Consider the following 27,781-nt stretch of genomic DNA (forward strand, 5'->3'; position numbering starts at 1 on the left):
TGAATTGTTGCACTTAAGTTGGTCATGATTTAACTTAAATCCCACTGATTTCATGGGGTCACTTCAGTGTGATTGGATTTGTAGCCAGCCCAGTGTGTTCTGGGGATCTTCAAATATCTCTTCCTATCAAAGAGGAGGCTTTGAGCCATCACAGCTCCATTGTACCCATCCCACAGAAGAGCCATGTAAGAAGGACCAATCAAACTCAGCATGGTTATTTTATTGCAGAGTGTTCAAAGGACTTTACATACCTTAGTCCAGTCATTTTTACAATGATTAGTTAAGAAGGTTAGTTATTGCCCTGCATTGCAGATGGGAGCTGAGAGAAAGAGTGGGAATTTTGAGGCCACCTAGTATGGTATTAGCAAGAATTGAAACTCCATGCCGAATAACACCTTTATATTTGAGTAGATAGTTGTGTAAATATTGTTCCAAAGTTGATGGAAAACCTTCAGGGTATTCTGTGGGCCACAAAACACATGACAACTAGTTGCTGTGTAATTATAATATTTTCACATCAGTCATGGACCATTACAGTTCAGATCAGAAAACAGCTGCTGAATTGTAGTACCCTGTCCCCCATTCAGGACTCATGAATAGTGCTTTGGCTTTTGGGTATCCAAGACATGAGACCTTAGCACTTCATGGATTCTTGGAGAGGTCTCTGTGGATTACTGACCTCTTTCCCTTTCTCCTTATTTTTCTTCATCCACTCCTATTGACACTTCTGGGCATGAAGCTACCTCTGGTAGTTATGTTTGAATCCTATCCCAGCTGTTTTACTAAGTGAAAAAGAAGTATAAGCTTCTGCAGCAGCTGAGAATTGTGTTTCCAACACCTAGTTATCTGCTATAACACATTTATACTTGGCAAAGTACAGGGACAGGCTAAATGCCCAGGCATACTGATGGAGGGTGTTTAAAGAACAGAGTTGGTTGGAGCAGTGCCCAGCAGTTGAATTGCTGTCTGGAGAAATATCCAGTTTGTACCTATATAGAAGAGCAGATTGCTAGGTATTCTGAATAGTGTGAGAGCAGATGATCCTCATTTAGTTCCTAGGGGTCAACATTATAAGCCTACAGCAAAAATGTGGTGTGTGTGGGGAAGTAGTCTTCATTTTACCTACTCCTCTTGGAGTAGCTTATGAAATCTCCCCCCGCTTCCCTCATACAGCTGCTTATAATTCCCAGTGGCAAATCCTTCAGGATGGAGAGAAAGATCTCTGGGTACTTTGTCGTGCTTCAGAGATGCCCCTTTCAGGTGCTTAAAGACAGATGTGCTCAGTCAGCTTTTTCCTATTGATGGTACATTCGCTAGGAGAAATTAAAATAGAATTGGGGTTGGTTCAGTTTATGTGATCTTCCATAAATACTGTTGAATGGTGTCAGCTCATAACATCTGGGTTTGTCTCAGGTGAGCCGAGTTCTGTCCCAGCCAAGGCCAGCAGAGGAGTGCCGAGGTTCTATGTACGGCTGTTGCTATGACAATGTTGCCTCTGCTTCAGGGCCTCAAGGGGAAGGATGTCCCAACAGACCAAGCCCATGTAAGTGACACAGTGGATCCATACAGTGCTTTCAGATAAAATGGACAAAAACAGATAGCATCCTTGTTAATTGGATTCTGTAGACAATGTACTATCTGGTGTTTTTTTTTTTTAAATCCTGTGCCAGAACTCAAAAGAGATCTTAAATGAACTATCAAGATCTTAGCCTCTTAATTCTTTCAGCTGTGTAAGAAATTCCTGTAAAATCCTCTTAAACCAACAGAACCCTGTATATTCTTTCAGAAAGGTTTTATAAGGTGTCTGCATTCAGTGTTCCTGATGGGAAGAAATTGCAAATGTGTTTCTGTGCTTGGGCAATTCCAGTTCAGCCACCCTGAAGAATTTATGCCTGCTAAATGCTCTTTCCCAGAAAGGAAAGATCAAAAGCAGCATGAACAGAGGGAGGAGGCAAATGACTTAAGCCTTGCGACTAGCTGGCACTTTGCTTTCCTTTTAAAGCAGCACTGTTTGCCCAAGTCCATTATTTCCATTTGGCTTGTGGACGGACGTGGGCAGAACCATTGCCCTCTCAGCCCAGTGGCTACTTGTATGGGCAGCACCATTTAATACTGAGGCAAAACCAAATCTCTCCTATGTTGAATCCTGACTTGTTGCTGAGCTCATATCTATGCTACACATTTATATCTTCTTGATTTTTTTTTTTAAATCTGCCATGGCTTTCTGGAAAATGTTGTCTGGAAAGGGCACTGAGACGACTGCTTTAGAAAACCCTGTCCTCTCGTAGAACCAGGCCCATGGCCAACCTAAAAGCTCAGGAGAGCAGTTTATCTGGTCTGTAGATGTTTTTAAGACAAAGGGTATTGTATTTATCTCTTGTTTTTGTAGCCATGCTACAATTTGTGTAAGTTCAAAAATTTCTCAGCAACTTCAAGATAGTTATGGCATTAAAATCAAAGAGAGAAATCTCCATGAAAATAGTCTTGCTGTGGCCGAGCAACATGGAGCAGAGAGGCTGAAGAGAGACTGTCTGCAGGCTTCCAGTCTCTGACCTCTTGCCATTGTGTTTGATTTCTTAACTATGCTTCTGTTATCAGAGAATAAGGAGCAGGGGATGTGATCAGCTGCAGACATGTACCTGCTTGCTCTGTGACAACTCTTTTGCTTCTGACATTTCCTCAGCTTACCCTGTCAGCTGCCAGCTACCCAGTGCCCATGGCCCCTGCACAGACTGGACAACTCGTTGGTACTTTGTGCACGATGTTGGAAAATGCAATCGATTCTGGTACGGAGGCTGCCATGGCAATAAGAATAACTTTGCTACTGAAGAGGAGTGCATGAAGGGTTGCTCTGGATCAGCAGGAAGAAGTGACGTGAGGCATCATTCCCATGCTGCCTTTCCTAATGTCCACTCTGGTTCTCATCAGCGAGGTGCACAGGAATGGCACTCTGCAAGAGGAGTCGTCAGTCACAGCCATGGGGAAGAAGCTGCTCTTCCTGCTCAAGCTGGCTCAGAAACTCACTCGGCACGACATCACAGTGAGAGAAGCTGGGGAAGGACCCTGATTATTGATGCCCTTGGAGAGTCTCAGCAAGGGGCTGGCATGTTAGATGGTCAGCAGCAGGGTTCTCATCAATCAGCAGCTCATGGGGAAAGAAGGAAAGATCCAGCAAACCATCTGCATAGTCTGGGGGAAACTGGAATTTCTGAGAAGCGCCTGACTGTCAATGGTCAGAACATTCACCGTGAGCGTGAAGAGTGGAAGCGGCATTCTGGAGCAGAGGGGTCAATAGTGCATAGATTTGAGCATCAAGACCCATCACGCTCTTTCTTCCAGTACTCCCTGAACAGGTAAAATATTTGTACTAGCACATGTTTCTACTAAGGGGCAGTTTTCTCTAACATGAAAACTTTTGCTGTTTAATGTGGGGGATCAACCATGCAGGATCCATTGTCTTTGTATACATGTCTTGACAAGTAAGCATGTGCCATCCTGCCCTTCTGTGCAACCTTAGGATCTTGGGGAAAACTACTTTCTGTCTTTCAGAGTCACTCTGGATGGATCAGAGTCTTCTGCAGTAGAGGCAGGCCTGGGACAAAGCATTCGCCTTCTCTGCAAGGCAGGCAATTCCCATTTCTCCAGCGTTGTATGGCAGAAAGATGGGCAGCCACTGTCATCTGACAGGTAAACCTAACTCTTGGGTCCACCCTATTAATCTATACTCTCACAGAGTAATTGGAAGAGCAAAGAACATGGACTTAACTCTGACAGTTTAAAGAAAGCATAGTTTCTTTCTTATCATTAAGACTTGCAGCAAGATGTTACAGTGTGCTATGGTTTTGTTCTATCACTCTGATTTGTTTCCCCCATCTCTAGCTGTCAACCAGCATTTCTTGTCCACTGGGCATGCCCAGTCACTGGGATGTTTTAGAGGTCCCCTTTAGCATGTTTCCTAATTTTCTATACTTCTTCAAATCTTGGTATTACCCCATACCTGCTAATACCTTATGCATGGGTGGTGCTGTTAATTTGGTTATATGAGGTCTCATGCTTAGGGAATTGAGTCTGCTATAAGTATATAGGATTAGATCTACTTAATGGATCAGTTCACAAATTTTGCATCAAGAGAAGCAGAATCCTGTGACCTGATATGCATGTTATGCAACGTTTACATACATGTTTGCATCTTGCATTGTTCCCCAGACCCTTCCTCCAAGCTATTCTGCAAATCTCAGTCAGCAGTGCATCACATCCTTCATTATGACCTTGGCCACTCACTTTTAAACCAGTAAATAATCAGTCAAGTACTATTAACAAGTACTAGCTATTAACAGCCTAGGTGGTGCTTGATTATAGTCAGTCTCAATATTTAACAATGTTCTAATTTCCCCCACTGCAGGCATAGCTACCAGTCTGACAATTCCTTGGTGATCAGCCAGCTCAGAGCTGAGGATGCTGGCACCTACATGTGCATAATTTCAAACGGAAGAATTGAACGCAGGCAGATTGAACTGAGGATCAAAGGTTATTCTTTCTTTTTAAGACCTGAACTTATTTCTCAGTTTTTGGCAGTCAAAACAGGCATAAGGCAAAAGCCAACATGTAATGTTTTATTTCATATATTTAAGATAACAAATAGGCCGTGACGCATAAGCTGACTGCCGTCCATAGAAGGCAGTATTCTTCTTGTGAATTACTCCTCCAGTTTGTCCAGAGAGGCAGGACTTATGCAAATCAGAATCTTTGTCCCTGTCTGCAGGAGTGGCTGCCTTCCTCTTCCGGTTCTGCCCGACTCAAGACATCAGTCCTTCGGAGGAGCTCTGCTTTATCAGTGTTTTCCCTTTTTTTCCCACCTTTAGTGAGAGAGAGAAGGAACCGGGCCAGGCCACGTCCAAAGCCTGCCTCATAACCAGAATGTAGGCCCTGTATGTATTGTGGTGCCTAGGGGAGCCCAGATGGCCACCAAGAGGGCAACCTTAGAGCCTTGTACCATGTTGCACCTTTAATCTAGTATTGTCTACACCAATTGCCAGTGGCTCTCCAGGGTTTTGCACAGGGATCTTTCCTGGAGTTGCCAAGGATTAAACCTAAGACCTTGTCTTCCTTCTTTTATGCTCACCTTCTCTGCCCTTGCATAAGTAAAATGGCAGTTTATATATGTTTAGCAGTGGACAGTGGGCCTGCTGAGACTTATCCCTAAATTAGAAGTTTCATAGTATATTGTCAAGTACACTGCTACATATGAGTGAATGCAGAGTTTCTAGAAAGATGCCCTATTTCCAGCAGCCATGAGATTATTGCTAAGTATATTCAGCAGTAAGTCATCTGACCATTGCCAGCACCCTTGCTCTCCCCATTCCTACCCCTCTGATTTATTTAATCTTGTACAGTACCCTTGATCTTCCTCCTTGTCCTATTGTTAGCTTGACAGGCTACATCTGCCGTGGGCTTAGTGGCTCCTATGTTTCACAAGGCCTGGACATCAGAGTGCAAGAGGGCAGAACTTCAGAAAACTTACAGGCCATGGCCAGTGAGCAACACTGGTTAAATTTAACCGCCTGTAAGTTTTCTGAAGTTCTGACCATTGCCAGCACCCTTGCTCTCCCCATTCCTACCCCTCTGATTTATTTAATCTTGTACAGTACCCTTGATCTTCCTCCTTGTCCTATTGTTAGCTTGACAGGCTACATCTGCCGTGGGCTTAGTGGCTCCTATGTTTCACAAGGCCTGGACATCAGAGTGCAAGAGGGCAGAACTTCAGAAAACTTACAGGCCATGGCCAGTGAGCAACACTGGTTAAATTTAACCACATAAGCACTGCCTCAGGTTCCAGGGGTCACCAAGTAACCTATCATGGGTATAAAACTGATGAATGTTTTCAGAACCTTTTAAAGGAAACAGGAAGACAAATATTTCCTAGCTATGATGTGTGATAACCAAAGCTACCTCTCCACAAAGTATGACAAGTTAAGATGCAATCTTACTCAGCTTTCTTTCTCTGTCTGTCTCTAGAAACCCCTGGATCCGCTGCTACACAGGGAACAAGGCATCCACTTATTCATGGTCAGATTCACCAGCACAGAGTGCCTGATACAGGCATTAGTGGCAGGCAGTCACTTGCTTCTTCTGTCCATCCCAATATAATATACAGGTAAAGGTACCAGTGTTCAGTATCATTCCACTGTGGGCCGACAGGCTATTGCCCATGATCATCATGGTTTGTCACTCACAGTGTTTTGCTGTGTTGTGTGAACTCACTTTCTGTCTCCTCACTTAGACTTGCTAGGCAGCTCAGGAAGAAACACAAAATACCATTTTAAGTAACTGTTGATACTCACTTTTTTTTAACCATACACTGCCTTAAATACTTCTCTGTGTGTTCCTTGCAGTAGTCTTAAAAGAAAAAAAGTAGTTCTGGAAATAAAACTAAAACTGCAAGGGTGAAAAACTTTGCAAAACCAGGGCTCTTGATCCAAATAAGTGATTGTTTAAATTTTTATCTCTTGTTAACTATTGTATAGAGTTTTCCAATCAAACTCAGGAGTCTGTTTATAAATGAGCATGGAGGGTGGCAGGGAGCGGGGCGGGGGGGGGGAGAACTCATCAATAGTGTAGTGAGACAGGTGACACAATAGAAGGAAGAATCTTCCTTTAGTTCAGGGGTAGGCAACAAATAGCCCTCCAGGCGGTCTGTTTACAGATCCCATGTCCCCTAGACAGCATAGGCTGGCTGAGGGATCCTGAGAGATGTGGGCCAAAACATCTGGAGAGTTCCAGGTTGCCCCTCCTCCCCTGGACTTTATCATGCTGCTCCCATCAATGATGGCGAATGCTTACTTGGCATCCCTTGGTTAGATCCCTCCAGGATCATCCTGAGCCAATTGGGCTGAGGCATGGCAGCAGTGCTGCAAGCCACCACCCTTTCTTCCCAACCCAGAGCAGCGTGAGAGCTCTGGGGCAGCTAGTCTGGCTGCTTTCACTCCCAGCTCCATCAGCCGCCTCCACCTGGCCTTTCTTAGCCAGCTGCTAGCCTTAGCAGGACAGGAGAGCATGGAGGAATGTTGTCCATGGGGTAGTGATGGGTCGGACACGACTTCACTAAACAACAACAAATTTGAGACTTGTGCACATGCAGCACGCACAGGAAACTTGGGAGGGGAAGGAGGTCAGTTGACCCTGCCATACTGTTAAGCATTGCGATTCTTTACTCTTGGTTCCTGTGCGGGAACCTCCTACTCTGTTGTGTGTGGATTGAGTGGCTAATGGAGGTTCCCAAGCAGCTAGACAGCAGAACAGTGATGTTTTGTTGGAATTCCTCCATCTGTTACAGGAAGCCCCATGCAGAGCCAGCTGCAAGGACACCACTCCAGAGAACATTCTGTTACACAACATTCTCGTGGCTAGAAGCGCTCTCTAGGCTGGCAGCCAAGGGAACACTTTGAAAAGCTGTTTGTATAAGCCTGCACTTTGTAAAGTGTTAAGAGAGAAGCCGCTCACTGGCTGCAGTGGAGCTTCTGCATTAATCCATTTGTACCCAGATCAAAATGAGAAGCCTCAGAGGGCTGCGGGCAGGCATTGCACAGGTGTTCATCTCAGAAGTCAAGAGGAAGGGGGGTTTGGTTATAGGATCCAGATGTGAAAAGCAGAACTGGAATTCTGCTGCTGAACAGAGCTGCTTTGCAGGTTAAAGATGTATAAGAACGAACCTACAGTGGTTGATGCCAACATTGGAGAGCGAGTCCGGTTGCCTTGCCGCGTAGAGGCTTCACCTTCTTTAACCATTGAGTGGCAGAAGGATGGACAGCCCATCTCCTCTCCCAGGTAAGTTGCAACTAAAACACACTTCCATCCTTTGCTATCTACTCTGGGTATGCACAAAGTAATTTTTCCTACTTGTAACAATAGGGTGATGTAACTGTGGACATTTTTGTTGTTGTTTTAAAAATTCTCTAACTCTGCTTTTCTTTTTGTGTCCCAAAGCGTGCTCTCCCGTGTGAACCACATCTGTACATTTTCATTCCTCTGTTAACCCTTTTTTCAGTTTCCCTATACCCAGGTTTCTTTCCATCTCCATTTCTTACTGCCTGCATGTAAGGCTTAGCATGCTTGCAGTTACCTTTCAGTTTCCTTCCCCACAGGTCTCACTAGAACACCATTTCTGTGCTATATGCTATTTTATCTCTTCTTGTAGCTGCTTTAATTGTACTATTGTAAGTCTCTGCATTTCCAACTCTATTATTCCTGTTTTTCTGTTCCAGTTCCCAGGTTCCGCTATACTTGTCAACCGCACCCCCAAACACACACATACATTCCCCCTCCATTTTCTCTTCAAACTATCTGCTCTGTTTTTGCTTTCACCTCTGGGCATAACTAAAAGTACACCCGGCTTTTTACCCTCCCAGCAAATCATACTGGAGTGAAGGAGTTTCAGATAAAGGTGGGTTATATAGCATAGCTCCAAATCCACTATGCCTTTCTGAATTCATTTTATTTACAAAATTTATATTCTACTTCATATTCTAGTATGCAAATTGCAGAGTGGTGAACAATAACTGATAAAACTGTTTAAAAAGCAGTATAACAAACATAGAAAACTGTAACTGGTTTTGCTCAGGCACTCAGCGAGCTGGAGCAGTGGAGACATAGCAGTGCCGTTCTTTTCTCCACCTCCATTTTCCATGGTTACAAACACCAGAGCACCAACAAATGCTACCACAAAGATACTAAAAGAGCTGTTAAAAGACAGAGAGTACTATAAGCATCTTGTGACTGCCTCAGAAGATCTGTAGGTCTGATCCACCTACACACACACACACACACACACACGTGCGAGCGCCCCAACAGGAAACCACCTGTTTTTTTAGTAACTTATTCCTTGTTCCAGTTTATTCTGTCAGTTGCTAACTTCACTAGAATGGTGTGACAAACTGGTTGACAGCCAACAACCAAGGATTAACAATTCATTATTACACAGTAATTGACAGGAAAGCACATTATGCTTTTAAGCTGAGGGAAATGAGAGGGGCATGAGTAAGGTGCTAGGCATTCAAAGGATGAGCACAGAGAGAGGTGCATTTCCAGCAGCCAGTCAGGGCTGTTTCCATAATCCTCAAAGGGCTGTAAATAATTCACATAGGTATGTGTGAGCTAATTTCACATGTGCATGTGCGAGATTTGGTTGCATGTTAATCACATTCAGAATACTTTTTGAGCAGTTTATTACCAGTACAGACCCTTATCAACAATGGTTTTCCGTATTTTCTTCTAAAACTCTGGTACTTTCTCTTTCTGTCTTCTAGGCACAGGCAGCAGTCTGACGGCGCCCTGGTGATCAGCAGACTTGCAGCTGAAGATGCTGGATTCTTTACCTGCATTGCATCTAATGGCCAGGACCAGGATCAGAGAAGAATCCGGATCAGACCTAGAGGTGCCCAGTGCAAGAGGACGGGGAGAGCTTTACCTTGCTTTCTAATAAGGGAATGCATATACATTTGTGTGGCAGGGAAATGAAAGAGACACTACATTTTTTTTCTTCTGATTCAATGGCAGTTGTGGAGATCAGGTTCATACCTACAACAGATGTGGAGTAGGAACTATTTGTGTGAGCAGATCCCTGCACTTTGGGCAGTTGCAACTGACAATGGCACAACTACAGTAAAATGGGCAATACAGTGCTGCAGTTTTTAAAAAAACTGCTAAAAATGAGCCACATGCACACAGCTCAGCCCCCTTGTGGTTGTAGTTCAAGCAGCTGCCTACTTGAATGGCTACTTCTGTGAATTGGCTCAACTCATCTTAATTAGCAGCATCACCAAGTATCACCACATTTGAGACCACAGGTATGGCTATAATAGAAAACAACCTGTCAAAATATTTAGCCTCCCATTAGTTATCAGTCTGCAGGGAGAGTGGGAACAAGACCACTTTGCACCTTAAAGGCACAGGCTTTTCATGTGGTGGACAGTTAAGCTGTATTTTTCAGAGGGACCTCCTTGGATCAAGAGAAGAGAGTGGCTCCAGAAAGAGCTGCTATTGACCCAATGAACCATGTGAATTTCTCATGCAAGGCATTCATATTTTTCCTGCTAGAGGGCTAAGGAAAAAGAGGCTCCCGACTGAGGATTCCTGGTTACATCATAATGTTCTTGAACAAAGATGCCATTGTGGAAAGCAGTGTTGTGATTCGTTTCCCACACTTTATAGTAGGCTAGCGTCCAGCTACAGGCCAAGTTTACACAAGCGGCAGGGCTTTGGGTTGTTACGGTGAAGGCTGTGTATTCCAAGCAGCATTCCAACATGCTTTGCAGAATGTTCCTGGGATTGACAACCCCCCTTTTCCTTCTCAGGAGAATTGAGAATCAGCGATCTGCCACCTAACCTGTCTGTTTCGGAGGGGGAGACTGCTCATCTCCGGTGTGTTGTGAGAGGCAATAATGTCAACGTAAGATGGTCAAGGTAAAAAAAGTGCACTGTGCTTTTACTCTGCGCTCTGCCACACTAGAGGCAGTCAACATGCAACTGAACGACGATCTGAAAGGGGTGGTTTAACTTGGAGTCCTGCACTGAACAGGGGGCTGGATCTGATGGCCGTCTGGGCTCTTCCAGCTCTATTGTCTTCCTTTCCCTCCTTTGGCACCAGTGAGACTTTAGGCAATTGTCAAGCAAAAACTTGCACTGCTAGAGCACTGGTGAATTCAGGTTTGCTGTATTCTGAAAGACTTAAGAAAGTTCCTTAGAAAGCTGTATTAACGTGGGCTTGTTAAAATAATTTGCCTTTCTATCTTCATTTCTTTCTGCTCAAAGTATGGACTGTAGTCGATAAAAGATAACTCCTTTTCAAAGTGCATGACAACGAAGTAGCTCATTTCTACTTAGGAATGGTGTTCCAGTGAGAGCAGATGGCAGTCGTGTCCAGATGTCTCAAGATGGAAGCCTGCTTATAAACAATGTGCAGACTGGTGACGAGGGATCCTACACCTGCAATGCCTACAGTGGCAGCAATTCTGTCAGTGCTAGTACTCACGTGCAAGTTCTCAAGAAGATGCCAGAAGGTAGGTGTGCACTGCGGTCCTGCTGATATTTTTGTTGTATGCCATTTCTACAATTTTTATGTTTCTCAAATTGTGGTTTTCATACAGAATAAATTTGCTCCAGATATAACGTTTAAAATGTACTTAATTCTATATACCCACAATGCTAACTTCAGCTGTAAATTTATTTTGTGAAATTATAGGTTCCAGTGTCCTCTAACCTCTGCCTTTTTCCTTCTCTTCCAGTGCATGCACCCTTCCCCGTGGACACAGGCAGGGAATGTGTTGACCAACCACACCTTGCCAACTGCGACCTTATTGTACAGGCCCAGCTCTGCAGTAACGAATATTACTCCAGCTTCTGCTGTGCCAGTTGTTCTCGCCATCATGGCTGAGGCTCATGCTACCTCCGACACCTGTGATCCTGCTCCAGATAAAAGACTTGTTTTACCTACAGTGGTGATTTCTCAAGGCGCAATTTCAGATTTGTTTACTCAAGCATATACACTGGGAAGTCAGTATGGCCAATATAACAGCCAGAACAGTCAGCAGTAGTCAAGTTTCCGCCCTCATCATGTTTCTGTAGCCAAGAGAATGAGCTAATTCTCCAACTGCTGGCTAACCCACAGATGGAAGGAAACACCAAGTTATTGTTTCTCTAACAAAGCATTATGAACAAGCGAGACCAGTGCCTCAAGTCAGATCAATGATAATGAGCAATACTCACCTTTAAACTACATACAAAAATAGATGAAAACTCAGTCATTTGCAAAAGAAACTGCTGACCACAGTTCTGTAAAAACTCACATGCTGACCTTGAATCTACTCTCTCTGTGATTATCTCAAGTGTCCTATGTTCACTCAGTGCTTTTCAGCTTTCCAAGACTTACAAGCAGACAAGTGGATTTGTTTCACAACAGATGCTTTCAATTACAAATGAAGATGTCTTGGCCATATGTAAACACTGTTTAAAATTAGGTGAAACTGCAAGGGACTTAAAAAGCTGCTGAACACTGTTGTAATAATGTGGGTGGAGTCCTGCACATCAGATATCTGTAAGGCTATGGGGACGAGGCTCATTGAACTCAGTGTGACTTGCTTCTAAGTAAATATGCTTAGAAGTACACAAGTTCAATTGAGTTAAATCAGAGTTAAATAAGCATAGGCAGTTCCCCGGTTATGAACAAGTTCAGTACCTGAGAAAATTGAAATGTGTTTAAGTTAAATTTGTATGTAAGTCAGATCATGTATAGTCAGTCAGTGGAGAACTTGTGAATTTCTCTAGCCCCCGCCCCCGCTTCCCAACTCACCTTGCGGGAGAGATTTCCCTCTCTGGACAGACAAGGCTAGAAGGCATGTTTCGGAGGCCTTCCATTTCTCCCCTTTCACTTCCTCTCTATGGTGAAGACAATTTTCCACAGTAATTTTTTTTTTAAAAAATAGGCTTTATGGCAGTTTGTTCATTAAGTAGGGGTTGCTTGTAACTTGGACCTTCATAAGCTGGGGACTGCCTATGTAAGACTGAAGTCTAAAACTGTGTTGTGCGGGGGGGGGGGGGGAACGGTCTTTCCTCCACATGAGTACCAGCATGCTTGGTTACTAGGCTATTGGTGCTTCAAAATATTGCCCTGCCTCTTTCTGCTCAGCTTAATTACTGCCAGATAGAGGTAATATATAGCATCTAAGAGGACTACTAATGCTAAAAAATATTGGTTTGAGTAATGGTAGTCAACTGTACTAACCTACTACAAAGCAGTCAATTTTATTAACCTATAATTCAATGCTGTTGGGTGGGGTTCCAAACCAAGTGCAGAAGGAAAAATGGTCAGACACTGGCTGAATTCACACATGTCAAACAACTCTGTGCTATTTCTATGGCATATGGATTTTAACCTGAACTTACCAGTCCAATGATCATGTGGTTACCCAGGCAGTGCCATTTCTGTGCTGCCCACTGTCTTCCCATCCTCACCATGCAACTTGGCAGCCCCCAAGGGAAAGCCATGTCCTTTCCATATGCTTGCAACTGAGTATACCTGCATGTCTGCAATGCATCCCAGTCACTCCAGCCCCCACAGAAATGTTTTTGAAATGAAAATAAACAGTTTTGCCATGATTCCTTCCTTCTTCCACTGTATATTTTCACATTCTCTCTCTGTTTACTTTTGGAAACAGCCACATCCCTCATCTAATAAGAATAAAGTAAGAAATGATGTGCCTTTTGCTAGGCAATAGAGATAAATAGAAGTGGCTTATGCAGATTCTTTTGCCAGGGGACTCTGTATTGTTTCTGCATCAGTAATGGCAATATGGCAAGCCCAGTTCTGGATGACCAGAGAAGCTGCAGTGGAAACCTTAGAACAGAATATTAATTCTCTCGACATTTTCACAAAATTAATCCTACCAAGCAGGAACTCTGGAACTGGGTCCAGACAACACAACAAACTCACAATAGTTCAGGCGGTATCATGGTTTTTCATGTCCTTTAAACCTTCTTTTCATGTATCCCAATAATATTGGCTGACTTTCTTTAGTTCTTTAAGACACTACTCTGTAAAAGTTTTAAAAAGTCCACAGACTATGAATAAAGAATACAAAGTGTAGCTGTTCATTACATCTCAGAAGAAGCTATCTCCTAAAATTAATGGACTTTCCTAGCTAAACTAGTAAGGAATTTTCTAGTAAAACTAGTAAGGACTTTTCAGTTAAACTAGCAAGGAATTTTATTGAACATACTTTATCCATCAACTTTTCCTTCAGCTTTTGCAACTAGAAGCACCAATTAGACTTAGTGCCCCAAGCCAAACTAATAAAGGCAAGGTTCCCTACACAATAGTCCTCTTTGCTGTTCTTCAAGGACATTTTTTCATTAATCTATTAATTTTGTAAATTGTGGGCAATGGTAAACAGGGCTGGGCACCTGCTGAGGGTTAATGACCTTGTTCACCTTCACCACTGCAACCTGTTGCTTATCCACCTCTTGTACTGGCCTAGGTATAAACAGTAGCTAGGAGAAGAGTAGATGCAACTGCTGCTTGTTCACAGGCTCACTCGCATTTAAACAAGCTAGAAGGTGAGGAACCAAAGCTGGTGACAATGGTGGTGCTAAGCCAGACTCACTAAGAGAGGAGGCCCACTTATGTCCTGCCCAAAGTCTCTCAAGTACTTGAAGCTCACACAATATGCAAAGTAACAGTGACTTACAATGAAACAGGCCAGAAATAAATATTAAAATTATGCTTGTTGTGGCAGTCTGCATGAAAGGCTTCCAACTTAATGGTCCCCCTGCAATCTATACCAAAAATTAGAGGAAAAGGAAAGCAGCAGCCTTTCAGGTTGGGGTTACCCTTGATATGCTAATAACCTTTGCACAAAGACTGTCCTGCATGATGTGAAGAGTCTGTGGGAGTATACCAAATGATGAATGCGATGGGACGGCATACAAATACTCTGAATGAATGAATGAACAAACAGCTGTCATCTTGGAGCCTCTCCTTAACCACCCTGAATAGGCCAACAAATGCCTTGTTTCCTTTTATTCCACACTTTTACAGCAAATGCACCAGCCTACAGAAGCCCATCATCTGCACCAGGGTCTTACAAGTTATATGAATATACACAGGTTTAGGATCACTATATTAAACTGTGACCAAATGCAACTGCACCCTGAACTAGCTACCTTTATGTAAGCAGGCTTTAAGATCCCATCCAGAAAGCTATTTTGCACATTATAAACATGAGAGGCATATTCTCCTAAGAAGCTGCCTGATGTGACAAAAATGTTCATACCAGATTACCTGTAAAAACATGCAGTGCAGGAAGATTTCTGTAAATAAGTATTCACACATTAGACTGAGCATTCTCAGATTGTAGGTATACCGAGATCTAATCCTATTTATATGCACAGAGACCATATCTACAATACAGTAATATGCAGGAATGATTTGCAGCAAAACTAATGAAGCAGATCCAAGTTCCTAGTGTAATGTTTTTAATACTGCAGCATTTAGCACAACAACTGAAACTTTCCACTGAACCCTTGTTTTGCATGGCAGACAGATTATACAAGTACTTTCTCCTTCCAAAATACAAAGACAGCTCATTTCAGGAACACTGGAATTGGTAGCATACAGTAAGTTACACCAGTTTTAGGCATGTCATACTAGTCCAGGATTTTCAGAGATCTTTTAAAGATACACCTGATTGTGACTGGTAGCTTTCTCTAGCAGAGACCGCTGATTTTTTAAAACCATTTCATTGACCAGTAAAGGAAAGTGACAGAAGGTGCACTGGAGTTTTATCCCAGGTGACAGGGTTCATGTACAGCCTTTGTCCTCGGCTTCATCTGACTAGCTAATAGGAGCATAGTCACTTAAACTCTTGAGGGGAAAATAATCAGCATTTACTGGACCACTTCAGAACTCCAGTTAAAGCAAGGTTAATTTGTGCTTCCAGAAGACACAAGTGTTCCTAGTTTAAGTTATCTTACAAAAATAGAAATGGCAACACACATCTACACTAATTTTGGTAGGCCAGGTATTTATCAGCTGAACCCCAGTTTGAAGAGTAGAAGATGTAGGAAAAGTACAAGGAAGCCTGCTGAGAAAGCTGTATCATCTATTACCAACATTTATTTCTGTTAAAGCAGATTATAAATCATCAGTACAAATATATAACTTACATTTGCTTGTAAGGCCAAGTTTTAAGTGTAAAATTAAAAATGAGATGGATTTCATGATCTGCCGGGGAAGAACATGGAATAGCTGCAGTCTAGCCACAAGCTTTCACACTGAACAATGGCGGGAGGGAGCTTTATTTAAAAAAACAAAACAAAACTCTAAAATCTATTCAATGCACATAAAATGGATTCCCAAATAAACCTGATTGTAGATATGATAACAGTTAAGTTGTCACAGTAGTATTAAAACAGATTTAAGACAAGGAAGCTGCAGGAGTACATGAAATAACCTATAGGTACTCTAATATAATCTAGTTTGATTTCCTTTAAAAAAGATTTTTTTCCCAAACCAAGACAATACTGCTCTTAAACTACTCTATAGTGATTCTTTTTTATTGGTCATGATTCATGATTGTAGTTGCAATATGCTACTTACAATGAACATACAAGAACAAGCCAGGAACTCTGCTCCTCACCCTACTCCCATATTACTGATAATCAAAATCAGTGATAAATCAATCTTATGTACAATTTTACATCCAACCCCCCTCCTTTATAACTTTGGCAAGATTACTTACAACTCAACCGCTTTTAATATCTAGAACTATTTAAAATAATCTAAAATGCATAAAAATAAAGATTTTGGCTTTATTTTATATATAATAATCACTGTGTTACTCAAAATGGAAGCTCATCCTTTTCCACTGACAGCATACACCGAGCAGCTTTCATGCTCTCCCCTTCAGCCCATTCATCACTGTGCCTCTATTCTTGCTACTCCTCTCTTCCCCTCAGGGAAATAGGTCACCCACAGGAAGGTAGATACACTCTAGAAGAGATAGTGGTGAGTCATTTGCTTTTCATCTTATGAGGTCTTCTGAAGTTCTTGTAGAGATAGGGCTTCAGGGCTCAGTTCCCATCTTCAGCCCTTCTGAGGTTTCCTTTATCATTCAGCTTCCCAAGCAGGAAAGCCAGTGGTGCAGGTACATTTCCTGGATTATTTCCCAGTTGTTTCATGGCCAGGAACGGAAGCCACTCCCCCTCTTCCTGATTGTTCCCTCCCTGTATGCCCACTCAGATGTCAAGGGACATTGGCAACTAGAGAATGCTGCTTGGAAATCCCTGCTGTATCCCCTTATGTCCAAGCTCAACACACATACACATAGACAAAGTATGAGCCACAGGGCTGCTCAGAGTTCAATCTCAAAGGTCTTCTGCAACTCACTCGAGAAAGGATTAGTTGGAGATGGGTTGGTGCGCTGCTTCGATTTGCTTTCCAGTGCTGCCCACTGTGCTTCAAAGGGATCAACCTGCTGAGCAGCTGCAGGCGGCAGTACATGCTTGTCCTCTGCAGGCCATTTGGCTGGGTCCACACCATTGAAAGCAGCTGAGCCATTGAGCTGCTGGGCTGGAGGTTTAAAGAAAGGGCTGGCAGTAGCACTGTTACTTTCATACTGAGGAAAAGTCTGTTGCTTTATAAGACTGGGTGACTGATGAGAGTGGGAAACTTGAGTGTGACTTGCAGTGCCAAAGACATTAGCTACCATCTGGGAAGGGGTGATCCCAACCACTGGTACGCTGGGAGCTGAGTAGGGCATTCCATTTGCTACAGCGTACTGTTGAGCTGGGATAAAAGTCGGTTGCATGGGCTGCACCACACCAACAGGCACAGGCTGAGGTGCAATAAAGGTGTTTGCTGGGAAAGCTGCTGCTGCCTGAGAAACTCCAGCAGCAGGCTGGAGAAGCGGCTGGGGGGCTGGAGGCTGCGGCTGTGGTTGTGGTTGTTGTGACCGGATTGTTTTGGATACCTCTTCCAGCCAGCGGTCTGCTTCCGAGGGAGTACGTCTGTGGTTTGCCTGGAACATACTTGGTGAAGCAGCTCCCGAGTTATCACTCCATTCAGCACCTGTGAGGGAAAGCCAACGTTGGCAAGGTGAATGGCAAGGTTTCTGATCACTGCTGCTTGAAAAGGGAGCTGAGGGAGGACCCTGAAACTGCTTTTAATCTTAACTGGGCTAGGGCAGTCAGCTTTGTCTCAGCAGTTGAGAAATGCATCCCTCTGCTGCAATTAATACAGCAGATTTTTAGAAATGAAGAAATGCAAATACAAATGTGCAGGGTATCTACAGCAATTATGCCTGAAGACAGATTTTAGAAGTGGGACTGGACAATATTAAGGAGAAATATGTATAGGCTCTTGGTTCCATCCTGTCTCCATTCATCATTTCCGGAAAGTTGAGTATTACCTACGAAAAATGTACTAGAGGAATGGACATGGTTGTCAACAGTTTGCACAAGGTTTTCAGGCACTGGGAGATTTAAGCATTCCAGTATGGAATCACAGAAACAATGAAGTACATTGTCCAAATAACATTACAAGAGTGTATATGTGAAACATTTGTACTATCCTCTACATGTATGCACTCAAAGAAACAGAACTATCAATCTGCAAAACAAAAAGCGATACTGTAGTTTGAAATTGTACTTACTGACAGTTTGTTGCTTTCCTTCCTTCAGTTCTAATCTTTGCTTACTCTCTCTATGCAAGTCAGTCTGTTAACCTCTCTCTAATTGGTCTGTAATGTTCAATACTTAACATTTCAGTTTATTTCTATTCATTTTTTTCATTTCGACTTAATCCATTTTTTTAATTCTGCCTCCCATGCACCCACCATCTTAGCTCTCAAAGCTAAACCCCAACCTCCTCACATCTTCCAAGTTTTCTGTGTGAAATGCTATGCTACTGTCTTATTTCCTACCATCCTCAAATTTGGTCTTGAGACTGCTGGCTCTTTTCTTCAACTAAGAAAAGCTATAGCCAAGTGGTAGAGCATGTATGCGTCAGGTAAAAAAATCCCAGGTTCAGTTCTTTGCCAGGGCTATGATATGTCTTAGCTTCAGACCTTGGAGGGCAGATGCTAATCTAGACAGAACTTTCACTAAAGAGATACTGTATGAGAGTAGCTGCGTACATTAATGTGGCACCACAGGGGTCTGGAAATTTGGTTTGGCCTAGTAGCTTGCCTTTGTGTGTGTGACTTGGCCTCTCCCTTTGCTCAAGTCCTCTGCATGGACCAGAGTAGTTCGAAAAGAGAGAAGTCTCATATCAGAGAAGCAGCACAAGTCTCTGCAATGTGGCGTGAGATACATTTTCAATTATCTTTTGAATCCAAGAACTCTGAATGAAATAAAAGCACATGTATGTCAGCCACGCACTGTGGGATATACTGATAGATATACAACAGTCCTGTCTGTCATATAATACATGGGGCTGTCTTCAGATCAGTGCATTTATCCTGCACATGAATTAGTGAATACACAAATAGCCCTCCTCCACAGTATGCACATTTTGGGAAAAAATTATTTATTTAAACATTTTGTATGTGACCCTTTACAGTGTCTCAGGGCAGTGATAGCATAAATAAATGTTATTAATATATGTGGAATCTGTATCTACATTTTTAAAAAACTACTTCTACTACTAGCACTTATAACTGGAACACTACTTGCTCCATCTGTTGCTTGATCACTAGACAAAGCTGAATGTAGATATATTACAATTACTGACAGATTTATGGTGCTGGGTGTTTACCTAAAGAATCAAGTGCTGATTTTCTGAAGGATCATATAGTAAACTTTTCAAAATAAAAAAATATCCTTGTTACTGAGGATATTTTTGTAATGAGTTCTTATACATTTTTATTGTAATGAGGTCTTATACATTTTCTCAACTCAACTATTTTTTTTCTTAATCACTGAAATAAAGCAAAACATTCCATCTCAAACACTCCTGCCCATCTACACATTTCTTCTATAACTGATTTCTTTGCTTTTCTATCACACAAGGTATGTTTAGGATATTAAAACCTAACTAAGAAAACCAGACCAAGGTTCCACTAATCCAGTACCACATGTTTTACCCTTCTAAAAGCGACACACAGGGATGATGTCCGGTCTTACCAGAAAGAGAGGCTGCAGCTCCAGTTTTAGCAGCAGCTGGAGCAACAGGGGCATGAGCCCAAGGATTGGTTTCACGAACTGGCATTGCTGTGGGTGTTACAGTACTTTGAGTTGATTTAGCAGCAAGCACACTGAAGGCAGAGGCAGTGCCATTAACTAAAATGGGAGCAGACAACATCAATGCTGTTAATTCATGCAAGGCATGCAGATGACTTGGGATGTTAAAATAAACGCATGATTTCTGCCAACATGCAACACATAGCAACAACTTGGTCACTCTTTCATCCTAGTAACCTACAGGGATTTTCCATAATGCATTTTATTCAGTATCTTAAAGTTTTAAGTTGACTCTTTTGAAAGATAGTTGGGTGGTATCTCACTACTGCTTTAGGAGAATCCTGATAAGTTGGCCTGCAAACTGATAAGCCACCAGGTAGTATTTCACTAATTTTATAAATATTTATTTAGGGTGAAAACTCCTAGAAGAGTTGTGAAATGTCTTAACATCTGAATTCAAGTTACACATCCACTATATATTAATATTTTATCTATTTTTTCCAAAGGTGTGCCATTTTACTTAAAATCTATGATTTCTATGATCAGTCATGAATTGAGCAGTTTGTATGAATTCTCATCTTTTCAGGACACTAACACACAAAAATGATGCAAACATATGAGTTAAAACAGAATGGCTTCAAAAGCAAAACAAGACAGCTGCAAGACAAAATAATGACACAAGAGGAAAGCAGCACTGCCAATGAATGAAGCATCACAAATATCTCCAAGCTCAGAGAGGACGCACCTTGAAAAGCAGGAGATTGTGGCGCAACCGTAGTGACTGGTTTTGTCATTGGGGCAGAAGTGAAAGGGTCCTCAGATGGTGTACTAAATGCATTCGTAATCTGGGAGCACAGGGCACTAATGCTATCCACTTCTCCTTCAATTTCAGGAACTGAAAATAAGAATATAGATTGGATAGATTACACAGACAATTTAATACAGAGGGCTCATCCTGTCCTTTCTCTGTGCACCCACATTTCTTTTTCTTTGGCTATGGAAGACTGCAACTAACATTCCATAAATCCATGGTGAAGACCTGAGAAAGAAAATTAAGAACTCAGAGAACCCTGTAGCCCTGCTACAGAGTATTCAAAAAATAGAACTAAAGATGCAGTTCCTTTTTTCTAATGTTATGTCATTTCTTGTCTCGTATCCATTATAACTGCTGTAACATAGCAAAGCTTTACAACTTTCACACATATTCCTCTGTGCAGACACATATGAGCTGCTATGCTTGAAACCATGAGGTCCATGACCCACTCCTACCCTTGAATTGGCTCCATATAGTTCAGACTGTAAATACTGGTAAAGACAGTTCAAAGGCCTTGAAGGTTAAATCAAGAACACTGAAGCAGAGCCAATAACTAGAAACATTGCATAAAGGAAAGCTGTTAGAATTTAAGTTCACAATAGAAGTATATGATCATGCGAAGCTGGTAGTAAAAGTGGTGCTTTATACTGAAATTTCAAGAGAGAAATGGGAAAGGGGCAAGTGAATTATGCCAGCAACATCTCTTTCCAGAGGCCCCCCTCAAATGCAAAGATCAAATGAGCTCAAAATGCATTAAACTGAACAAAATGTTTAATACAGGAGGAAATATCCTACCTGAGTTTTTCATGGGGAAGTCAGTCTTTCTTTGCACTGTTGAAGGCAACTCATTTATCCGCAGAGAGAGCTGGCGTTTAAATGGGGACATCTTCTGGCTAAGAGCTGGGAAACCTCTGAAGGAGCCTTGTCTAGCAAGTTGCTCTATAGGAGCATGTCTTCGTGGGATAGCATGAGGGTTATTTGACTCTTTGTCAACAGAAGTTACAGCTTCAGAAGTAGGAGAGGTTGGGGAACTTGGAGATGGGACTGAAGTGCCAGATACAACACTTGAAGTGGTTGTTTTCACATCTGTTTCAACTTTGAGAGAAAATAAAAGGATAAACGTTAGGGCAGCTATGTTACTTAAAGAATCTTTATGGCTAGTCAAACATTATTTTCAATCATGAACTATTCCATAATTTTACAGCACCTGATTTCCTGGTGCAAAATGCTAATACCTCTAAAAAGAACTCGCTTCCTTCAGTCACTGAATTATCATAATTCAGGCATACACAGTGATCAGTACAATTAACCAGCCATGTAACCTACCCAGGTTAGCTTAGCAAACATTCCAACCAACTCCATCTAAAAACTGTTACATGTTCAAACAACATTATTATTTTTTGGCATTCACTATTTTACATGCTAAATATTAATTTCCAGCTACAGTTGAATGGAAAATGCAGCATTAGTTAGCACTGAGGTTGAGAGGGCAAAAAGACACAGAATCCATGCCTATACTTATTATTGCTGTACAAATATGATATAAAGCAGGAATGCAATAGGTGGTTGGACTGTCCCATCAATGTGTTGCTGCCTTAGCATTTGCATCTGATGCATCTATGGTTCTCAGGTTCCATATTATTCAGCAAAAACCTTAATTTCATTTCTACCAGGTGTCACCACATCTCTAGTCTACTAATAATTGCAGGTGTATCACAGCGAATGTTTCTTTTTAAGTATATGTTTTGGCAAAGTCAAGTAATCCCCATTTTGAGAGAAGGTGATTTTGCACAGAAGCACATCTTAATATCTACTGATGAGGCTGTTGTTTTAAATTAACTGCCTGCTTCCTGGGACTTAATACTCACTCAACCCAAATGGATTCTCCACTATCTTCTGACAGCTGGAAGACTATTACTTTTGATAAAAAGGTAAAGGTTTCCCCGTGACATTTAAGTCCAGGCATGCCTGACTCTAGGGGGTAGTGCTCATCTCCGTTTCCATGGTCATGTGGCCAGCATGACTACACATGCTGTTACCTGCCCACCGAAGTGGTACCTTTCTATCTACTTGCATGTGCATGCTTTCCAACTGCGAGGCTGGCAGGAGCTGAGACGAAGCAACTGGAGCTCACTCCGTTGTGCGGATTCGAACTGTCGACCTTTTGATCAACCAGCCCAGCAGCTCAGCGGTTTAAACCACTGTGCCACCCGCATCCCAATACTTTTGATACTGGACAGTTAAATGCTCATCTCTATAATGCAATCGATTGAAAACTATACAACCCATTCAATATTTGAATGGGTGGCATATAAATGCCACCTGCAAATGGATATGTATTTGGATATTCAGTGTGCTTTTGTTAAACATTACGTACAATTCTTAGAAACTGGTATTTTTATTTTTATAAATAGATGTGCATGTGTGCACACATATGTGTGCTCTTCATACACATGCAATGAAAAGAATGTAGTCAAACCACTTAGCCATATTTTTCCATTACTCTCTTCAATCAAAATTTTATAATACAAAATGAGTTAAAATGGATCCAAACTAAAGACTTTTAACAGAAGTTAAAAGTTAGTGTATGATTAAGCATGCATTTTTGTAGTTTGTTTTACAGATTTAAGCCACCTCTGAGGTATCTATAAACTCTGAAAACTTAAGTCAAACAGAGTAGATTTCTAACCTCACAGATTGGTGGTTATACCAATTCCTGTTAAGCTTCATTTGAAGGAATACATTATCAGCAGGAATGGTTTCCTGGCTGTAACATTTAGAGAATGGAGTGTCAGGCTGAACTTTCCCTTCTGTTAGATTCATGCCAGCTTCACTGTTATAGCACAGTGAAGATTGCTACTTTACTTCAATTTAAAACAGGACACTTATGATTCATTTCTCTTCTCATCTCCACCACTGCTACATTGTTTCAAGATCACAATAAAGCAAAGCCCCTTTACACTCCAAGAAGCAGGCTTGGGTTGCATATTCCTTGGAATATGCACTTCCAGCCCTCTGAAGCTAGATGTTAAAAATTTTCTGTTTGGGCATTTTAGAGTAATTAAACTGTATCATACATCAATAAGCAATTTCTACACATTCATAAGAGCTGCAGCACCTCAATTTCTTAAAATAATGAAACTATGGTTTTCAAATAGCCAATTGGAATATTGATTTCTGCATTAACTGCTTTTCAGCCACGCATATTAATTCAATATCCTGAGTAACACAGGTACAATCCCTACAGAAGCAGTGGGAGGATGTATTCAGAGAGTATACAAAGAACTCGATGGTTTGCCTTCCAGTTTCCCTTCTTAATTTTTATAAATACCAGTGTGGTATAGTGGTTAGAGCTTGTTGGAGTAGGACTGGGAGGCCCAGGTATAAATGACCAAGTTAGCTATAAAGCTCACATGGTTTTGTAAGAGTAAAAAGAAGGGGAGAAATCAAGGACACTGAACTAAATTCTTTAAAGGAAAGATCTAAATATTTAAAAAAGATGCCATCCTTCTTGCAACGCAACAGTTCAGTAGCGGGTGAAGGAGGGAGTTGGTCACACATGGTGCTTCCTCATCTTGGAAGCAATGGGGTGGCAGCCAGCAGCCTCTCCTCCTGCTTCCTTTGGCTCAAGCGTTTCCCAGCTCGCATGGTTTTCAGCTACCTGGGGGCCATCGGACCTCTGGGCCTCCGGTTTTGCATCGGCCATGTGGAGGGCCTGCTGCCATAAAGTGAATTTCAGCTGGTCCGCCCCTGTCAGCACGTCTCTTTTTTGAATGCTTGACAGTGTGGGCAAGCCTCCACTACATGCCCCTTGCTGAGGCAGAGGAGGCATAGGGAGTGGATGCTGGCAGCCAGGAGGCAAGCAGCGCACGAGGCTCAACTACGGAACGCTGGGTCTGCGGCCATTTTTCCTCTCAGAAGACGAGAGGAGAGCAAGAATGGTGAGAAGAACGAAGGACAGGTGTCCCTCAGGCCGTGGCAGCAGCTGTGGGAAGACAGCAAGCATGCAGCAGGAGACAGCGAAAAATAAAAGTGGGGTGTGAAGTTGTATTTTTTTAAGAAAGCAGAGAGAATTTCATTAAATATATGTTTGGTTTTTTAATAGGAGGAATGAGAAAGGAAAGAAACAAGGAAACAAAGGACAAGAGGTAAAAGTTCAAACCGAGCAGGCGATGCTGCAAGGTGAGTGGTTGGAAAGAGCTCCCCTTCTCCCCCAAGGCCCCGGAAGGCGGGGAGGGCTCCTGCCCACTCCGTGACATTTAGCTTTGGAAGTTTCTCTCCAATGCAGGCCTTGTACTGCGTGGCAATGCCCACATGTACAATGCACAGAGAAAAAGTAGAACTAACTTGTTGGAGGAAAATTGAGGCCCAACTACTGTTCGTCAACCACTATATTAAAATAACTTCATCCTTAACAAATTAGGAATGTTATTAATGCTTTGTTCATAATGCACAGCAAGGAATTGTGCACATGAACACAAATTTCCATAAAGGCAATATAAAATTTGAAATTTGATTTATCACAGAAGGTTACCCATTTCATGAACTGGAAGAATAACAACAAAAAAGTATTAATAGAAACATAGAAACAGAGCGATTCAGAAGGGGCCTCCCGGGCCATCCAGTCTGACCTCCGGCACCAGCCGGCTCCGCTCACGACATGCCCACCATGTGGACATCCAGCCTATCCTTGAATACCTGCACGGATGGGGCCTCAACGACCTCTTGTGGAAGCCCATTCCATACCCTCGGGGTCCTAACTGTCAGGAAGTGCTTAATGCCTGCATACAATACTTGCTGAGGAGCTTGGGCTCAGGGAGGTCTTGGGCCCATTCTTTCTGAGGGATCCTATGGACAACTGGTCTGCCACCGTGTCTACAGAATACTGGATTAGATGTATCTTTAATCTGATCCAGCATGGCTTTGCTTATGTTCTTAGAATCAAGAAATTACTGAATGCAGAGAAAAACAGAAAAGTAGAATATTTTGGTCATGAAAAATAAATGAAAAAATGCAGACTGCTGCAGCTCATTATATAAGGTAAAATTAATGGGAAAAGAAGTGTAGGAAGAAAAAGGGGTTTTGGCTGAAAAACCTTAAATAGTGGCTTGGGAAAATATGGATCATTGCTTGAAGCAGCTATTTCTCAAGTATGTTTAGCCATGATGATGCACATCCTCCAGCAGAAGTGGCATAAGAAAATTCAGACTTGTTCCAGGATTATCCCAACTACAATATCAGGATGTTCTCCTTCAGTTTTGGCAAGTCCAAGTCAGGCATACAAAAGCAAGATATGGGGACAGTAACTCAATGGAGAGGAAATAAGACACTATCTCTTTCAGTCTAATGCACAGCAACTGTTAAACATTCATTTTACTATCCATTTCAGAGAAAAAGGGACTGCTAAGAATATTTTGGGTTCAAAAACTCAGGATGTCTAAATAGATATATACAGTCATGAATTCATATTTTATGATTGATTTCATAAAGTATCTTGAGAACAGTCTATCTGGGTGCATGTCCCCAAGATGTTTACTCATAGCAATATTGGGCAATGAGGAAAAAAAAATCCAAAATGACGAAAGAAGATATCACAGGATTGGCTGTAACCCTTATCTGTCTTCAGGTTTGGGTGAGACATACAATTTTCTGCATAAGGAGAGGGCATTTAAGCATGACAGTTTTTATATTAGCCACACAAAACAATACGGGAAAAATTCTAGAGTTTCAGTGGCATTGAATATATCTTCATGAGCATAAGAGAATTACCCATAATGCAGTAGAGCTCATCATCACACTGTTTTTAATATGGCAGATGAGTATAGAAAACCAGTATGTACTATGTTTGGTATTTTGCTGGTAAAATGGTAGTTTGAGGAAGTATGAATTCATGGCAAAAGAGCCCATATTCCAAGTGAGCCGACTTGTATTTCATTACCTTTTGTGTCTTGTAACTGTCTCATTACTTCTTCTCTTTCTGCTTGTTCAGTTGCTGTAGTAACTCTGAAAGATCCCTCTCTCGTGAATGTGGTTCTGCTAGCATCAAAGGTGGCAGTCACCCCGCACTCCTTCTCTCTCTTTTGCTTTCGTTCCAAACAGGCTGCAAACGCACAGCCAACTGCATGACTCAGCCTCTCCCCCTGAAGAGACAGTGTGTCAATCAGAAACAGAAATCAGAACCACGCATCTTCTCTAAGCACTGCTACACCTGAAATAAACATCCTTTCTGCATGCAAAATCTGACAAAGAATATTCAAAGGAAGTATTACAACCTGTCATAATAAACATATTATTAATCATTTGGTGGGAGAGAGATATTTGTTAGAAAAAGAGACTAAACATCTTCATAGTAGCTGAGTGTAGTGATATGCACTGTATAGATAGCTCATATTAGATTACTGATGCTATAAAATCCATACCACATATTCACTAAAAAAAATCATGTGTTTAACTGTATATAGGACTATTGCTACTACTGTAGAATGTTATTGTTCCAAGTTTCAAATAATAAAACTTTGTGAATGTACTACCCATACTGAGGAAAACAACACCAGAAGAAAGTTCTGGACAAGAAGTTTAGTATACGTCACCAAATGTGTATACTAAAATACCTTTTGAACCTGAAAAGTACTCCCCCAAACAACAAGAAGTACTTTTGGCTATTATCTTGCTTTCTGTGATCCTAAACACAACTCACCGTGTCCTTCACAGCCATAAAGCAATGGCATATCCAGCGCCGTGTCGTGCCATCCCGACAGATGTAAGAAAATGCCCTGTCAAAATTTCTATCTGGAGCACAGAAGGAAACTTTCTCTATTGTCTGATCAACTATAAGGTCCTAAAGAAAAAAAGATAAGATTATACAGTCAATTAAGGCAATAAGGCATATTAATATGATGTTGTCAATATTAAAGCTAATACTTCTATTAAGAAGCATGTAAATTTAAAGCATTCTTGAGAAGTTTCACTGATTTTAGTAGTCTGTCCAGTAGTCTGGACTACTGAAACACACTCTACATGGGGCTGCCCTTGAAAACAGTCTGGAAACTTCAACTGCTACAGAAATGTATTAAATCCAATTGCTGAAATTTCCTTACTCTTAAAGATATATTATTTCCACACCTGACCCTGGTATCCAACTTCCTCAAAAACATGGAGGATTGAGCTTGTAGAGGCACACCAATGTATTACTTGTAATGTTCCAAACAGCAACACTGAGGTGCTGCCCAGTGCCACATT

The 27,781-nt window shown here is 41.8% G+C and overlaps 2 protein-coding genes across 11 annotated transcripts in view; one reads left to right on the plus strand and one right to left on the minus strand.

Annotated features, from left to right (window-relative positions):
- Nucleotides 1-12,550, plus strand: part of PAPLN (papilin, proteoglycan like sulfated glycoprotein) — a 65,990-nt gene extending 53,440 nt beyond the window's left edge. For all 5 annotated transcript variants that reach the window (XM_044436576.1, XM_044436579.1, XM_044436580.1 and 2 more), the window contains 10 exons: nt 1,414-1,543; nt 2,684-3,353; nt 3,550-3,687; nt 4,403-4,527; nt 6,016-6,154; nt 7,687-7,824; nt 9,303-9,430; nt 10,350-10,458; nt 10,879-11,054; nt 11,280-12,550. In XM_044436576.1, coding sequence (XP_044292511.1) covers nt 1,414-1,543; nt 2,684-3,353; nt 3,550-3,687; nt 4,403-4,527; nt 6,016-6,154; nt 7,687-7,824; nt 9,303-9,430; nt 10,350-10,458; nt 10,879-11,054; nt 11,280-11,428 — 1,902 coding nt within the window. In that variant the 3' untranslated portion in view covers nt 11,429-12,550. The remainder of the gene's footprint in view (nt 1-1,413; nt 1,544-2,683; nt 3,354-3,549; nt 3,688-4,402; nt 4,528-6,015; nt 6,155-7,686; nt 7,825-9,302; nt 9,431-10,349; nt 10,459-10,878; nt 11,055-11,279) is intronic.
- A 2,457-nt stretch (nt 12,551-15,007) lies between these two features.
- Nucleotides 15,008-27,781, minus strand: part of NUMB (NUMB endocytic adaptor protein) — an 80,856-nt gene continuing 68,082 nt past the window's right edge. For 3 of the 6 annotated variants that reach the window (XM_044436060.1, XM_044436062.1, XM_044436061.1), the window contains 6 exons: nt 27,240-27,380; nt 26,481-26,682; nt 21,338-21,637; nt 20,474-20,623; nt 19,672-19,827; nt 15,008-17,617 (listed from right to left, as the gene is read on the minus strand). In XM_044436060.1, coding sequence (XP_044291995.1) covers nt 16,902-17,617; nt 19,672-19,827; nt 20,474-20,623; nt 21,338-21,637; nt 26,481-26,682; nt 27,240-27,380 — 1,665 coding nt within the window. In that variant the 3' untranslated portion in view covers nt 15,008-16,901. The remainder of the gene's footprint in view (nt 17,618-19,671; nt 19,828-20,473; nt 20,624-21,337; nt 21,638-26,480; nt 26,683-27,239; nt 27,381-27,781) is intronic. The other 3 variants (XM_044436065.1, XM_044436064.1, XM_044436066.1) reach the window with 2 other exon arrangements.

The sequence above is a fragment of the Varanus komodoensis genome, unplaced genomic scaffold (genome assembly GCF_004798865.1).
Source record: "Varanus komodoensis strain SLA01 unplaced genomic scaffold, ASM479886v1 scaffold3, whole genome shotgun sequence".
Lineage (NCBI taxonomy): Eukaryota > Metazoa > Chordata > Lepidosauria > Squamata > Varanidae > Varanus > Varanus komodoensis.